General features: G+C 36.0%; 2 protein-coding genes across 3 annotated transcripts in view; one reads left to right on the top strand and one right to left on the bottom strand.

The window, feature by feature from the left end:
- The window catches only part of LOC143377207 (uncharacterized), a 96,854-nt gene extending 91,964 nt beyond the window's left edge, over positions 1–4,890 (top strand). Inside the window, exons 8-9 of one of the 2 annotated variants that reach the window (XM_076828259.1) lie at positions 1,386–1,388; positions 2,445–4,890. In XM_076828259.1, coding sequence (XP_076684374.1) covers positions 1,386–1,388; positions 2,445–2,624 — 183 coding nt within the window. In that variant the 3' untranslated portion in view covers positions 2,625–4,890. Of the gene's footprint in view, positions 1–1,385; positions 1,389–2,405 lie in introns of both variants that reach the window. The other variant, XM_076828258.1, reaches the window with a different exon arrangement.
- LOC143377161 (midasin) overlaps positions 1–17,124 on the bottom strand; it is a 187,914-nt gene that overhangs the window by 152,749 nt on the left and 18,041 nt on the right. Inside the window, exons 13-15 of the mRNA XM_076828155.1 lie at positions 16,667–16,966; positions 14,094–14,318; positions 13,017–13,145 (exon numbers count right to left, since the gene is read on the bottom strand). Of these exons, the coding sequence (XP_076684270.1) occupies positions 13,017–13,145; positions 14,094–14,318; positions 16,667–16,966 (654 nt within the window). The remainder of the gene's footprint in view (positions 1–13,016; positions 13,146–14,093; positions 14,319–16,666; positions 16,967–17,124) is intronic.

Here is a 17,124-nt window from a genome sequence, read left to right as displayed (position 1 = left end):
AAAGTCCCTTCCAGTTCTACCAATTTCAAAGCACACTGTATAATAACTATAATCTGAAGGGGATATGCCTGAAAAACAAAATTGAATGAGCCATATTTATTACAATTTACCTAGCTTCTTTTTTTTAATACATTCTTTTGTGATTCTTTTAAATAATTTTTTTATATTCTTTTTTTTCTTTAGTTTTGAATTGTAAATACACCTGCAACTTTCGCGGCAGAAATTTTAATCAACCTCATATACACGTAATCGTTGGTTTGGATAATTATCTTATAATGGCATTCCACTGTATAGTGCCTCTACGAGCTATAGTGACTTAGGTGTGAGGTCACAAAGCGGGGTCTTAACCGATATCCTGTTGGGTATGGGCCCCTAAACATGGCCCCCTACTACCTCTTGCAGGTCTGTGTTTAGGGAAGATCAGGAACAAAACCGGGGCCCTATGGGTTAAGTGTTACAACTTCAATTTTAATCAAATAAAACAGAAATTGAAGATACTGTTTATCATTATTAAAAGACAGCAATTAAGCTTTGCTACTGGCTATTAAAAATTGTCTCATTGTCAGCACATATTAAATACAAATCCATTTCAGTAAGGTATATGTATAGTGCCTCTACGAGCTATAGTGACTTAGGTGTGAGGTCACAAAGCGGGGTCTTAACCGGTATCCTGTTGGGTATAGGCCGCTAAACATGGCCCCCTACTACCTCTTGCAGGTCTGTGTTTAGGGAAGATCAGGAACAAAACCGGGGCCCTATGGGTTAAGTGTTACAACTTCAATTTTAATAAAATAAAACAGAAATTGAAGATACTGTTTATCATTATTAAAAGACAGCAATTAAGCTTTGCTACTGGCTATTAAAAATTGTCTCATTGTCAGCACATATTAAATACAAATCCATTTCAGTAAGGTATATGTATAGTGCCTCTACGAGCTATAGTGACTTAGGTGTGAGGCCTCTCAGCGGGGTCTTAACCGATATCCTGCTGGGTATGGGCCCCTAAACATGGCCCCCTACTACCTCTTGCAGGTCTGTGTTTAGGGAAGATCAGGAACAAAACCGGGGCCCTATGGGTTAAGTGTTACAACTTCAATTTTAATAAAATAAAAAAGAAATTGAAGATACTGTTTATCATTATTAAAAGACAGCAATTAAGCTTTGCTACTGGCAATTAAAATTTGTCTCGTTGTCAGCACATACTAAATAAAAATCCATTGTAGTAAGGTATATGTACTGCATTAGAACAGTTGTAATATAAATTATTTTATATTAACAACTTATTTTAAATTAAAATCACTGCATGTCTTGAAGTAATGTTGGAGACTTTGCCCTTTAGGACCCCAGTTTTGTCCTGGTCTTTCCTAAACACAGTCCTGCAAGAGGTAGTAGGAGGTACGTTTGGTGGCCCGTACCCAGCAGGGTATCGGTTAAGACCCCACTGAGTGACCTCACACCAAAGTCACTATAGCTCGTAGAGGCACTATACCTACTGCATTACAACAGTAGCAATATAAATTATTTTATATCAATAACTGATTTTACCCTTTAGGGCCCAAGTTTTGTTCTGGTCTTCCTTAAACACAGTCCTGCAAGAGGTAGTAGTGGGGGCACGTTTAGCGGCCCGTACCCAGCAGGGTATCGGTTAAGACCCCGCTGGGTACCTCACACCTAAGTCACTATAGCTCGTAGAGGCACTATAACTCTGATGAGTAGGACCCTCATAAGGCCCCGGCCGTAATTAAAGTTGGGGAACGTGGGCCGGAAGCAGGGCATGATTCCTTAAACCAAGGATGAGTCAAGCGGGTAATGCAGCTATCCTCGGATAAAGTGGGACCGGTAGGACCCATCGCAGCCTTGGGAGCCGCTACGTCGGAGTAATGTACGCCAAGCGTGCTCCACGCTGTGATGCCAGATCGGGGACGGGTTCTCTCGAGAATTTCCCCCACCTCGCGCACACTACGCCGGAGCTGCGTGTCCGTGAGTTGGACTCCGAAGCGCCGAGCTCACGGACGCGCCGCTCCGCCGTAGCGTGCGCGAGGTGGGGGAAATTCTCGGGGCCCGTCCCCGATCTGGCATCACAGGCTCCACGACGACCCGGTATGTTCTCCCCGCCGGCCGAATAACTAACTAGGGTTGCTGATAGTACACCCACCAAACCGTTACAATCACCACACTATTTTTTTTTTTTTAAACCTAATGAACAGATTTTTTTCATGCTGATATAGCTCGTAGAGGCACTATACTCGTACATCTCTACTGCTACTCTGTTTGGCTTTCGAAGCAAGAACACCCAACCCACTTTTGCTCGGAAAATGCACGAAACCGCATGCAAATAATTGATGTAATTTTTCGATAATGTGTGTCATTAATAAAGGTGTCTTTTTCCACGATTTCTGTTTAAGATTAAGTAATCGTAATTAATCGCGGAATTAAACGTGCAGGACGACCGCCTGGTCATGCCACCGGACCCATGGACCCTGATTTCAAGGTCAAAAAGTACATCGAGCATATTCGAGGACGACGTTAGTAGAAGATCAAGCATTTTATTATCACCACTGTCGAAAATGAACGGTCCGAAAGTAAATGTCAGTCCGATTAGCAGCGATTCACCTAGCGAATAAGTTACCGATTCGAAGTATTTTCTTTAATGGGAGAAGAAATTCCAGGTAGACTTAAGCAAGATGTTTTGTAGATTTAAATACAATTTTTCAGATGATTGTTCCCAAAATTTGTCTACGATTTCTTCTTCGTTATTAGAAGAAATTTCTTTCAGAAGTGTCGCAGAAGCTTGTTTGTCGCAGGTATCATTAAGAACACACGAAATTCTTTTTATCTAACCTGTTAAGATTAATGAAAAGATATTTAATGTAACTATTATAGAGGATGGGAAGAGAGATAATAAGCAAACGCCTAAGAAAGTTCTAAAAACATCCCCCAAAAATTTCCAGAAAAAAAAGAAAAAGATATATTTCAAAGAGACTTGTTCAAAATAGGCATGGATACTTTTCACAAGTTTCAAAAGTGCTGCAAAAAATGACCAAAGGATCTCATCTTCATTCGATCATTTTACTTAGTTACTGTAGAGTACTTTCAAAATTTGCCACAGAACATTTCCACACGCACTTCTGCCAAATTCTAGAAATATTTTAGAATTTAAATTAACAATCTCGAGGATCATACAAAATTTTCTAAAATTTAAGAACGATGACTCCACGTTCCATAGCAAACAAAAAACGCGCAAGAAATGTCTATCAATGATTGCCAAAAATGTTCTACGAAGAATCATCAGAATTGCCAAAAATTGCCAAGAATCGCCAAAGTTGCCAAAATACACGAATTATAAATGGGATTACGTAGATCATCATTTGGTAACTTTATGCACGTTTATATGTAAACTATCGCTTGTTAGATTATTATATTTAGATAATGCCAAGAATGGCGAGACAAAGAGCCTAGCGAGTGTAGAACTACAGAAAGTCATCGACAATGATAGTTCCTTAATGTGAATCGAAACAATATTAGGTGCACCAATTAGTAATTAACTCGTTAATTAGAAAGTACAATAGGTAGTTTGCACCATTAAATGAGCTTTCCACTCAACGGGGGACTCAAGTAATCGAGCTTCCCGCTCGGTTGTTAGTATTGTATCGTTTACTATTATTATTATACACAGATACAAATATATACATACAAATACATATGTACATATACGGGGCGTACACGTAAGGTCCTCATTAACGACCTCGTCCTAAAATTCCTCGACGACAAACGATTTAGCAAAGGAGAGCACAGTTACTTTTTGTTTAGAGAATACTTTCTAGTACTATTTACGTAAATTGTACCGAATTTCCTTGTCTGCGTGATGATTGCTTTTGTGTAATGTAATTGCTGAGAAAAAAAGAGAATAACTTTCCATCAGTGACTGGTCGTTAGTATTTTTGTAAATGTATTGTAAACTTTTATATGCTCACGCCTAAGACTTCATTCGAATTCTTATGAATTAATAATGGTTAGAAAGTATTTCGTAAGACACCCCTTCGAATTACTTTTCGCCACGCATATAACATTGTAACTATTTTGTAACATTCAATAATTTTACAATTTAACTGTAACACACAGCAACCCAGCAAAAATGTTATGTGCAAGTTTTTTTTCAGGGAGAAAGGTGAAAATTCTAAAGATACACAATTGTTGAAAAAGTTTCGTAGAGCATCGCGTTAGAATATTTCACATTTTCTATGCGAAGGTTTTGCCTTGAGAGATTGCAATTTTACTTTTCGTGTGCTTTAGTGTGCACTTTAATAAGCAATGAACTGAGATCCAGTAGGAAAAAATTAAGGAACTCGACGAAAAAATATTCACACGCTCTAATCTATTACATAATTGCCAATAACTCGTCAACAATTATATTTCCGCGTACCATGACTTCTTCTGTAATATTATTTGTTTGCTCAATTAATTATTAGACAATATATTACGTCGTGTCAGAAAGGTACGAAATCATTTGCAATATTTGCAACGTCGAAAATACTGAAGCTATTTGTGTACAATATTTTAAGAACGCTATAATCAAACGTCGCAAACAAAAATACTTATAAAACGTGCTGCGGATACGCTCTAATATGAGAATAGAATATAATAGTACTTTAGAAATCACCCTGTATATGTGTATATGTACATGAATATATACTTATATACATATATATTTTCTATGCGAAACTTTAGGGATTTCCGGACCTATACTCTCCATTGTAGTTCTTATAGAGAAATACATGTTTCCATATAAGACTTGTAGGTGTACCGAGGCAGAGTGAGGTCCTCAGTGCGCATGCCCAAATCTGATTCATGGTTTGCAAGGCAATCTACTGTCCAAGCACTACTATTGGTTGACTGACAGCCAAAGACCTCCCGCAGATTCATTTGCATTCCAACCCCTCTGTTTAACCCCTCTTGGAGGTATACAGCGCATCCTATACTTGAGGGACATCCCGACGCATGCAGTATCCTCGTGCAAAAAGACGTCGAAAAGTCCTTTACCGTTTTGGGATCCGAGGCTCCGTTCCCGAGATATTAACAGTTGAATATTAGCGGTCCAAGTTCCGGGCCGCGCGGTTTAAACCCGAGTCAGCTGAGCGCGGAGCAGTGACCGTACACCCGGAACTTGGACCGCTAATATTCAACTGTTAATATCTCGAGAACGAAGCCTCGGATCGCAAAACGGTAAAGGACTTTTCGATGTCTTTTTGCATCAGGATATTGCATGCTCCGGGAAGTCTCTGAATTTTGGGACACCCTGTATACCTCACTATCGCTCGAAATATTTCGAACATTTTTAAATGTTCCAGCTACAGGTGTACCGAGCAGTAGTGAGATATTCAATGCGCCTGCCTAAACAAAGATGAAAATGTGGGTGGAGCCATGGTCCCCTCCACTCCACATCGGGAATTTTATGGAGGGAGGGGTGACTGGGAGGGGAGGCGTTACTGTTATAGTTGGCAATCGAAGGCGATTGATCTTCCTTCCTTTCCCACTCACTCGTTTTGACTCTTCCGACAAATGTCACTACTGCTCAGTATACTTATAGGCATTACTTTTCAAGTTGTTTACTTCAATTCTTTTTCTATCGAATCGAAAATATTGCATAGATTTGATACGATTTATGATTTCGTTAATTTGTACCTTCATTCTTTAATTCCATACTACATATTTATATGTGATGTGTGTATTAAAATTGAATTTTTAAAAAGGTGTGAAGAACACTTAAGCAAAGGCGATTGAAATATAATACACGCTCATTTCTTTGTATTAATTTGACTATATGCAAATACATACTTAACTATATTGTTTGAATTTTTAGAAATCGTTGCCAATGTGCTTTTCATTTGTTTTGAATTAAACGAAATAAACAAAAAGGACACTGGAGATAGAAAAGGCTATGTGAAGAAAAAAGACAGTTATTACCCATAAAGGAAAGAAGTCACGATTCTCGTTCGATCGGCAATGTTGATATTGTTAATTAACACTTTGCCGATCATTTCGATCATGGCAAAATTTTGTACACCTTTCCATTGCATTTTCAAAATTTTCATCAAAATATCATAAGATGCAGAAAAGTCTATATTAAAAATTAGAAATACACGCAGTTTTAGACTACGAATTTTATAGTATCATGCATCCGTTTAAGCCGCTCGAATGGTCAGCAATTGTTAAAATATAACAGACTAGCTTAAAATACCCAGCGCCGGCGTTGCCTTCTTATACAGGGTGTCCTAAAATAATGGGTCAATCCGAAACATGCAAATTCTTTATGCAGAAAGACATCAAAAAGTCATTTACTGCTTTAGGATCCGACGCTTCGTTCTCGAGATATTAACAGTTGTATATCAGCGGTCCAAGTTCCGGGGCAACAGCTGAGCGCGGAGCAGTGACCGCTCGCGGTTTGTCGCGCGATCAGCTGACTCGGCTTTAAACTGCGCGGCCCGGAACTTGGACCGCTAATATTAAACTGTTAATATCTCGAGAACGAAGCCTCGGATCCCAAAACGGTAAAGGACTTTTCGATGTCTTTTTGCATGAGGATATTATATGTTCCGAGAAGTCCCTGAATTTTGGGACACCCTGTATGTATCAGCATTAATATTTTAAAATTCACTGGCGCTCCTCAAACAGAACTTGCGTTTGTCATAGATTAAAGTTTCATACACCTAAACCTTCCTCAAGGTATGATCTATAGAACGGTGAAAACCGCATTGCAATCCGTCCAGTGGTTCCCAAGATTAGCCCAAACAAACAGACAGACGATTACCGGACACTTTATTGTATTGTACTATGTAGAGATGTGTTTAGTGCGTCCAAAAAAAGCTACGATTAGGGCAAGCATTTCTTAAATTGAATCTCAGAATATTATTTGCTAACGAGCCAGTCATTTTTACAAACTTGGTTATAAATATTTATGACGCTTGAACTATAAAGTTTTAATAATATAATTTAAGCAATTTTTAACTACCACTAAGTATTAAGTAAGAGAAAAAATTGACTTCAGCGACGGAAGATGTTTCAGGCACAAGAACGTCCAGTACCAACTTTATTTCTGTGTTGGATACGTTAAAAGCAATACTGTAGAAACATTTTACTCCTTTTTGTGTAAAAGTTTTTGGTTTTGAACAAAATTGTAAACATTAATCCTCCAAAACAGCTACTGTTTGTACCGCACAAAATTCCAGTAATTTTATTGAAAGTAAAATGTGAAACACGAATAATTTACTTTATAAATAATTAAATACTTCGTTATATTTAAATATAATATTGTGATTTCAAATACAGAACGATATTAATAAAGAAGAAATAATAAGTCGGCACTTCCAATGAAGCATAGTTCAATGAATATTTACATACAACTTTCACTTGACGTTTAAATAAATTTCAATCCGTATTCGTAAATATCAATCGACTTATTTTATTAAGATCAGATACTAATTATTCAAACAAAACTTTCTCCAAATAATACTTCTGAATATCCAAGTTATTAGACAAAAAAATAAATGTGGGAAAAGTTCCTCTCATCTGAATGACTATACATAAGGATTAAGGTAAATAATTGATGAAAAGAATTACAACCAAAGAATCCAGGTCTAAATTCTAAAGATGTTACTTCCTTTTTGCATATCATCCTCTGTTATAATTTTACATTACGTTCTGAGTTACATTTAAGAATATCTTAATTCTTACAAATTTAAATTGATATTCCAATATGAAATAAAATTGGATTTTAAAGTTACAAGAATACTATTTCCGTAATGCAAAATCAAAATACAAAAATAAAGATAATATTGCAAATCTGCAATATTATTTTAATCTGTGTTTCCCCAAATAAGAGTGGTAATCTATCTAAACTCCACTGAGAGTCAATTTAAATTTTTAAATTTTAGTATAACTGAGGGAAAAAAATGCTTAAGACCATTTTGATAAAAAGAAACAGCTGACCGTTAGCGACTGATATTCTAGAATTTACTTACACCCTATATCCCCTACATTTTATTAACTTCATTCTGAAAATACTCGTTCTTCCATGTATTAGATAACAAATCATCTATGTACGAAATCCCACGAGCTGTTGGTAATCAGTAATTTTAGACATTTAAAATGTCTGCAGCTCGGGGACCATCTACAGACCTCCAATGAATTCATGGCTATTCTCTATCGATTGATATCAGGAACCAGAAAATAAACAGCAGAAGTGTATTCATAAACTTCTTAATACGTGATGAAGCATTGCAGTTGCCAACGACATGAACACTGAAATCAATAAACTAAATACTATCATTCAATCAAATCCATTAAATAACATATTCAAACCTGATCTAAATAGTTCTTGGACAGAGTCCCTGTGTCACAGTAAACCTTGTTTGTAAACTATGTTGATGGACCGGCCATAAACTACCCCATGTAATTATCGGACACCACAGAGAATCAGTGAATTGGAGCACCCTCTAATAGCTAAGATATTGACTAATGTCAAGGTTCCCAAACGTGATCTGTTTCTATATGGAATATCGTTTCAACGTTTCCCCAACAGTTAAGCTAGCTCCGTCAGTTTCCAAGTTGTTCTCCAATTCAGAAGCGAGGCAGAACTCGTACAGGCCGAGGCACATAAAGCGTGACAATGGAATATTCTCATAAATATTAATGATGTGGGAAATGTTAATTAGGAAATGTTTTAGAGAATCCACTTTTCAGGTTCACTTGCTTCTTTTTACAACATGATGGTGTCACGGAGATTTCAGAGTCATCCATGTTCTTTTTAATACATTGTTCCATTTATAAGGCGAATTCAATGTAGCTAACACGCGTGCAAAATTGGTACAAGCTTATCAAGAAACGTTCGCAACCCGAAAATTCTGATTTTAATGAAACTTCGTGTGAATGTAGAACATATTGGAGTATGCCAAAAGCATATTTTTTCTCAGCGGAAATTCACTCTGAAGTCGTGAAACCATCCCTTCAAGTTCTCGATTTTCGTTTTCCTTTTTGTAATGTAACTTTATATTTCTTTTGGTAGTGTTTCAGAGTGTACAAAACTGAACAACTCTTTTAATCAACATTTTGTTTTATCACCCACTGTTATAAAGATATATTTAAAGGAAAAAACTTGGTAATTTTAAGGGCTGCTTTCACCCCTTCGAAGTGAATTTCCGTAGAAAGAAATTGCTCTTTAAATACTACAATGTGTTCTACATTCACACGATAGTTTCGTTAAAATCAGAATTTTCGAGTTGGGAACGTTTCCTTGTTATAATCTAGTGCAGAGGGTAATCCCCCGAGGTTAATATATCTTACGAAGGATATGCACGAGTTTTGAAACACAGATTCAGCTCCAATTTGATATGTCGATAGTTTGCACCACGAATAATTTACTAAACTCATGGGGCGTGCCACTAAAAATTTTTCCAAAAATTCAAGTTCCAAATTCTGCGGAAATTTCAAGAGAAAAATGAATTCAAAAGTTTCTTTATTTTTCCAGATACTTGATTGTGTATGTATGGAGGTATTAACAATATTTGTAATGATTTCTGGGGGAAAGTATTTTTTATTAGTCTACTATAAAGTAACTAAAAATTTGAAAGAGTGTATATGTGTTAAAAAAAAATTTTACCAATGACCTCAAAATAGGGTTTTTCTTAATTGTTGTTTTTATGATTCCTTAGCTAAATTGGTGATAACAATCTGTATTTTGGTTGATAATAATGATTTGTACCGAAAATTGTTATAGTGTATTACAATTTTTTTAAACAGTTGTCTATAATATACACTACTATAAAGTGCTTTTCTCTAACTCTTGTACGAAACATTACTAATGGATTCTGAAGAAAAAATGTCATATGATTATTGGACCGTAATGCAATAATTAAGAAGAAATTGTTAAACAAAGTTGTTTTTTTAGTCGATTTTGGTGTGGCTTAGCTCTTGAAATTAATTTTTATTTCCGTTTTTCGCGTAGTTTTACCTAGAAATGTTCGAGCTTGCTAAACAAATTTTTTCGAAGACTTAATAGCATTTTCACAATGCGAAAATTATAAACAAATCTGTCTGCCGCCTTTTTCTACATTATACGCAGATTTATTAATTTAAGTAATGAACGAGAACGTGACATAATTATATGAAGCCATATAATATCTATATGTGATATTTATTAATCAATGAATAAATATTTAGTTGCATTAATTACTAAAATGAATTAAATTTACAATTTCTACTATTTTGTAATTATTCCCTCTCCAAACACTCGTTTCTCAATGATTACACGTACAAAAACATCGGCACGAAATAAACATTGCCATTTATGCCTTTAGATTCTAGATTTCCTTTCATTTTCGTAATTAACAATTTAAAACAAAATTAAGTCCGGAAAATCCCTGAAACAATGTCAATTTTTCTCAAAAGACTTTCGTAAGGATACGTGGGAGATGAAGGTGAACCTTACGAATAAGTTTAATTATTAACTGAAAGGTGAATGTTAGGCAGATGATAGAATAATTAAGGACATTAATTTAAGTTCATTAATAAACGGTGCCTGGGCGTGATTAATAGAGTTGTATAAAAATCAGCCGACGAATTAATTGCAATATTTTTATCGCTAATTGTACAAGCACTATTTATGTTTATAAAACTAATTGATGTCATTGAATGTGTAAATAAAGATACATTATCTCTACCAGCAGCAATTGTTCAACTCTTCTATCACGTATCTTTTAAAGTCTGTTGTAATACGGTATTCTTGTATCAGATGTAAAAATATGTCCAAAGTTCTGATTTATCAAAAACTGCATTGTGGGAGCTATATAGCGCGAAGTTTGCGCGAGAAACGGTGACTATAAAAATTCGAGGTTTAGCAGACCACCTACATAGTATCGAAGCATTGGTTAGCAGACAACTACAAACCTCCCACGAGTGCTATCTATCTCGCCTCTTAGACTTAACTACAGTGGCGGACAAAAGTATTGGAACACCCTTCAGAACAGAATAACTTTTTTAAAATTGGTCCAAAAGACTCGAGTTTTTTTTGAGAAGCTAGAAGGATTAATTTGAAATTTTTTAAAAATGCCTCCTGTAGATTTAAGTAAGCTGTATACATGCTGAAATTTTCATCGAAATCGATTGATGCAGAAACAAGCGACGGGCATCGAAATATGTAAAATCTTTAGGTGTATTACTTATTTTCAACCAGCGATTTATTTTGCTCTCACCCCCTAATATGGTTCCATTTCATAAAAAAATAGTTCCTGAAAAAGATTATTGCAATCGGACAACAGCAAAGGGTACCGACCAGGCCTTAAAGTTTAGAATTCATCTTTGGTTTGATTTTGAAGAATTTCTCAAAAATGGTCAGCCCTATCGAAATTTTGTTCAAATAATATTAATAGAGCATTCAATTTTCTACAATTAGTGTATATATCATTTTTTCGTGCTTCCAACCAGTTTTTAGATAATAACGTTTGAATATGAAGAGGTCAGCACCTGCGCGTCCCACCTGTACGTCGTGACGTATTGTCTATACGCGCGCAGTGCTGATCTCTCTATATTCAAACGCTATTATCTAAAAAATGGTTGGAAGCACGAAAAAATTATATATACAGTAATTGTAGAAAATTAAATGCTCTATTAATATTATTTGAACAAAATTTCGATAGGACTTACCATTTTTGAGAAAACCTTTAAATCCAAAGTGTTGATGAATTCTAACCTTTAAACCCTGGCCGGTACCCTTTCCTGTTGTCCGATTGCAATAAACTTTTTCAGGAATTATTATTTTATCAAATGGCACCATTCTAGGGGGTGAGGGCAAATATATATAAATAAAAATTCGACAGTATAAATAAGGGCCTACCTGGTATTACAGTTTAGGCCGAAAAATTTGATTTCCACCACTTTTAACTGTTTGTAGCTGATAGCTACGTAACCGCTTTCGATTAAATTTTCAGCCTGTATACAATTTACTTAAATCTACAAATGGCAATTTGTAAATTTTTTTTACAGGCTCGGATAAAAAAATTGAAAAAACGACCTTTACTATTTTCTTCCCTATTCCGACTAATTGCAATTTTTTTCAAAATGACGAAACACGTCACCAAGTAAAATAAGCCTTCTAGCTTCTCATAAAAATTCAAGTCGTTTGGACCTATTTTAAAAAAATTACTCTGTTTTAAAGGGTGCCCCAATACTTTTGTCCGGCACTGTACTTTAAAGCTAAAGATCTCGCCTTTACTATTTAATTCAAAATTAATCCGATTGAAACCGTGTTTGGACTCATTTTAATCGGAAAGACTTCCCCAATCTATAACGAACCCTTTAGTTAAGATAAAGTCAATGTTATAGAAATTAGATTTTTTATGCGTAAAGGTGATGATTCGGCGTCCGCCAACTCCGGGCGTCGAACGCCAGTTTTTCTCTAATTATAAAATTGACAGATTCGATGAATCTTAAATGATAAATTCTAAAACCCGACCACGCTCTTTTATCTGCGTGCCATTCACAAAGAACGGTTTATAAAATTACCTACATAAGCCCAAGATAATGTGTGCTATATGTACAACATTGATTTTTACAGTGCAAACCTTTCGAAGCCTACCTGAATTTGCATAGTGACGTAATATACTCAAAAAATGAGAAATGTGAAAAACCAACAAGCATTGATACCTATGTATTGAAAGTTACTTACAAATTTCTTACAAATTTAAATTTCATGAAATATAACGTTTAAGATTTTCTCAAATATTGTGTACGATATTTGGTTTAAATTGGTGTTAAAGGGAAGAATTTTGCAAAATGCATCAGTCGAAAAAAGAGAAATAATTAGGGAGCGTTAGAGTAGAGTAAAACTCTTCTTACTCGTTGGTGAGAAAATTTTTCAGGTGTTAGAATAATGAAACACTGTCAACCTGGAACTTATCAGGAACCAAAATTTTGAAAACGGAGTAATTACAGCAGTTTGACGAAATATTAATGCAAACACTTACTTGTTCGAAGCCACCCAAAATTTCTGCAGTGTCCATCGCGGAATTGACAGCGATCGTCTTCAGCTTCTGGCCAGCCAAATTTGCGAGTAGATGAACGAGACTGCTTTTGCCGCTTCCAGATTCTCCAATCTATCGCACAATTAGCATAAGAAAGTAACTGTTAATGGATAATAAATCGTAAGTGATATTTTTATATTAGTAGAACAAAAAAAAATATTAACGTTCATTAAAACTGAGTCTTGAGTAAACATGACAAATGATGCGTACATTGTAAGTAATACAAAATAACTGCATATGCGAATATCATTTATTTGTATATCAAACTTGAGAAGTTAAAATTTGTTTGAAGGGAGAAATGTTATTCGAAATAACAATGACCCTCCTAATTTAGTAAACAAAAAGGTTTAAAAAATATATATTGAATTCTACTTCATAAAGTGATTACATAACGAAAAAATTTTTAAGATAATTATTTCTGTGAAAACAGCAGGTCGTTTCATGTTTACTTTTTAAAGGACTCTAATTCGTGGTGTCATGAACGTCGCGATATACAGAATGAACCAAAAATACGTGAAAGCGACTTCTGTTGTTAATTCGTAACTTAACAAAAATAAGTTCATGTGAATATAAAGTCAGATTTTGTCTTGTTTCAAGTTATGACAGAGTTTGTTTTTTCAGCAAAAAAAAAGGAAACAAATAATATTTTCGAATCAACCAAAAACTATGGAGAATGTGAAAAAAAAACAGAATCATAGGTACATTTAAAAAAATTCAAAAGAAAGTGTATTAAAAAATATTTTGATGTATTCACATACTAGAAATAAAATTACTGTGATTTTTCTGAAGTAAGCTGAACCTAGTGATACTTTCCCAAAACGTTCAGAAATCCCCCCGACACTTCTCTAGACCCTAAGAGCAGTTATTTTCAATGCACCCGAATTTCCAAAAAGTACAATTTTTTATCGATAAAAATGGGGCACTGTAGAAAATAGTATAGAAAAGTTCTGTGCGCAGGGAAGAGGAAAGAAAATTACTTCGAAATAACTTCTACAATTGACTGTTTCAAGTAGTACTTACGAGAATGGGCATCCAATTCATGTTAACACACTGGGCAAGACTTCTGAGGGTAGTTCTCTGGTCCCTAAGGAGCAACAAATCGTCGTCTTCGTACACCGCCGCATCACTGCGAGCCAACGTTTCCTCCCCTATGAGAACTTTTTCTTTGGTCAGGAGAATAGGAACTTCTGGGTTTGGTAGAGGCTGTTCATCCAAAAAGAATTCGTCGCCGTATATCGTCAATACCTGTAATCCAAAAAATTCTCAAATAAAATTACATTGCAGTAAAAGTATAATATTCGTTCAATTAATCCTACTGTTAATAACAGTTACATCGCCTTTCTGTTTTATACACTGTTCTGGTATTGTTGCGCTATGTTAATTTTGTTATTGTTTAACCCCAGTTCGGCTGACGAATTTTAAAGCTCATTTAGGCTGCCGCAGTCACCCCGGTGACTAATTTTATATGTACATCTGCAGGAATAACGTATGTAAGCAATGTTAACCCTTAACTGGTATACTGTTTTTGGCAAACGTGGCTGGTATACTGGGGTCGTGGCAGACCCCAAATAAAAAAGGACACAGAAATTTGTAAAGTCGACCCTGAATCACCCTCTATGAATATTTTGTTCTTAGGTAATGTGTAAAATAATAGAAACCTAGAAAGTTAAACTGTTATTATAAAATTAATTAGAAAAACAGTTTACAAGCTTAGGCAACCAAAAATTTTCCAGCGAACTTTGCGTGCCTGGGGTCATGAGCGACCCCAAGATACCAGTTAAGGGTTAATAATTACAAGTGGCATTGATCAGAACATGTTTCTTCATGTCTATGCTCTGGACTAAGGTGGAAGCCAGATATATTGGTCGGTGAATTCGTTTTCGCGAGCAGCAATCGAGGAGAAATCAACCACCACCACCTGACGATCGTGGATTTGTCCCAGGGTATGGTGGTGTAACGGGAACGCTGCTCGGCTCCGCCTGAACCTAGCCCTTTGGCTGTTATTTATTCTTAGCGTAATAGTAATAAAAAAAAATACGTACATTCTTATTTTCTATACATTTTCTAAAAGTCACCCGGGTGACTGCGTTAGCCGAAATGAGAATAAAACATTTCAACAGGTAAAAGTAAGGCGAAGAAAAAAACTAAAAACCATGATTGCATGTTTTTTCTACTAAAAAATCATTCGTTTGAGATGTCATGGAAGCTCAGAAAAAAAAAGTACTTAGAAGCAATCTTTTTTCCGCGGTACAGTTCAAATAGTCACCCGGGTGCCTCGTCAGCCAAACTAGGGTTAAATACGGATGCCTTGAGTTACTGGTGCTGTTTGTCTATTTAGGTAAATGTATTCGCGGGCATTTGGCTTGGATTTAGGAAAACATTGGGTGAATATTTGAAGAATATTATTAAAAATTATGGACTATTTTGCTATTATTTCTACACATTCACTGGTAAGGGTAGATCCCCAACCCGCAAATGTAACAAATGCTGAAACTTTGGATATATGTAGAGGCTATATAGCTATGTAAGAGGGCTGCGGTTATACTCGATGCGTATTCTGACGACTAGCTGGTCGTCAGATTACGCATCCAGTGCAACCGTAGCCTTACACCTTTTTTTGCTGCTCAAATTCCCTCTAAGGGGTTGAAATTTACCCCTGAAAATCCGGGTATTTTCCGCTTTTCTGTTCTAACTCGCGAATTGTAAGAACTGTGTGCTACCAAATGTGTAGCCCTAATTGAAAGAAGTAACTTTTGTCTGAAAACTTTTTTCTATCTCTTAGAGCTCGCGGGTTATAACCCAAAATCGGAAAATACCCGGATTTTCAGGGGTCACTGTCACCCCCTTAGAGTGAATCTGGGCAGAAAAAAGTGCGTAATACATACTTGTATATCCTCTACATGAAATGTTACCCATCGACATTTTGTGGAAAGAACAAAATCATTTATAAAAATACTTCGATGATTGAATTACTTTAATAATATTATTAGTGGTAATTATTTTCAAAAAGGCACGGCCAGGGATTGTAATCCGCTCGGAGCCGGTTACTAGTAACATAAGACAGTCTAGTCCACACAGCCACTTCAGGGGGTACTCTGGTCATCTGGCTGAAAAATTGAGCAGGGCACAAATTGATGAATATCATGTAACAAGTTTTGCACGATTATATTTGTTAGTCACTGAGTAAAAAATTCATAAAGATTGCTCATTTCTTCGGCCGGATGACCAGAGTACGTTATGTGGCTGTCTAAACCAGACTGTCTTATGTTACTATAGTCTGATTTTCGAAAGTTGAGACCTGAGGCGGGTCCCGCGGACGGAGCGTGGTTAAGGAGGAACCAATGGTACGCTACGCCGCACGCAATCCATAGCGCACAATTGGTTCCTCCTTAACCACGCTCCGTCCGAGGGACCCGCCTCAGGTCTCAACTCTCGAAAATCAGACTATAGTAACCCGCTCCGGGCGGGTTACAATCCCTGGGCACGGCTCACCGATTTCGATGACTGTTTGTAATCTAATAAATTTCAACAACACGGTTCGGTATATGCCATTTATAATATGTCCAATGAATTAGTGATCACAAATATCTCACCTGATCTTTATCGCTGCGTGTCCTCATTCTGTCCATGTAAAGTAAATGAGCACCTTTCCCAGGATTAAAACATTGTCTTGAATTTTGTTTATAATCTGCCATTGTTATTTCACACCATCTAGTGACGTCCCTAAGATTCATTTCCCAAGGTGATCCTGAGTAGGCCCATGTGATCCCCACTTGAGAACTTAGTTTTTCATTGAACGTGATCATTTGATCCAATAAATCGTCCCATATGTCAGGAAATTGTTCCATTAAAATGAATTTGAGGTCCTTCTCGTCAAGAACATCCACGAAAACCTATAAGAAAAAATTTATAACATTGATTAATGCCTGTATTAGAATTACATTCTTTAAGCACACCGTTTTGTATCATGTTAATATTTTTACTTCAGTTCTCTGATTAAGAAAAATAACTACATACAGGAATTATTTAGTAATTCTTCAAACAATATGTT

The sequence above is a fragment of the Andrena cerasifolii genome, chromosome 15 (assembly GCF_050908995.1).
Source record: "Andrena cerasifolii isolate SP2316 chromosome 15, iyAndCera1_principal, whole genome shotgun sequence".
Lineage (NCBI taxonomy): Eukaryota > Metazoa > Arthropoda > Insecta > Hymenoptera > Andrenidae > Andrena > Andrena cerasifolii.
This window is presented reverse-complemented; position numbering and strand designations above follow the sequence as displayed.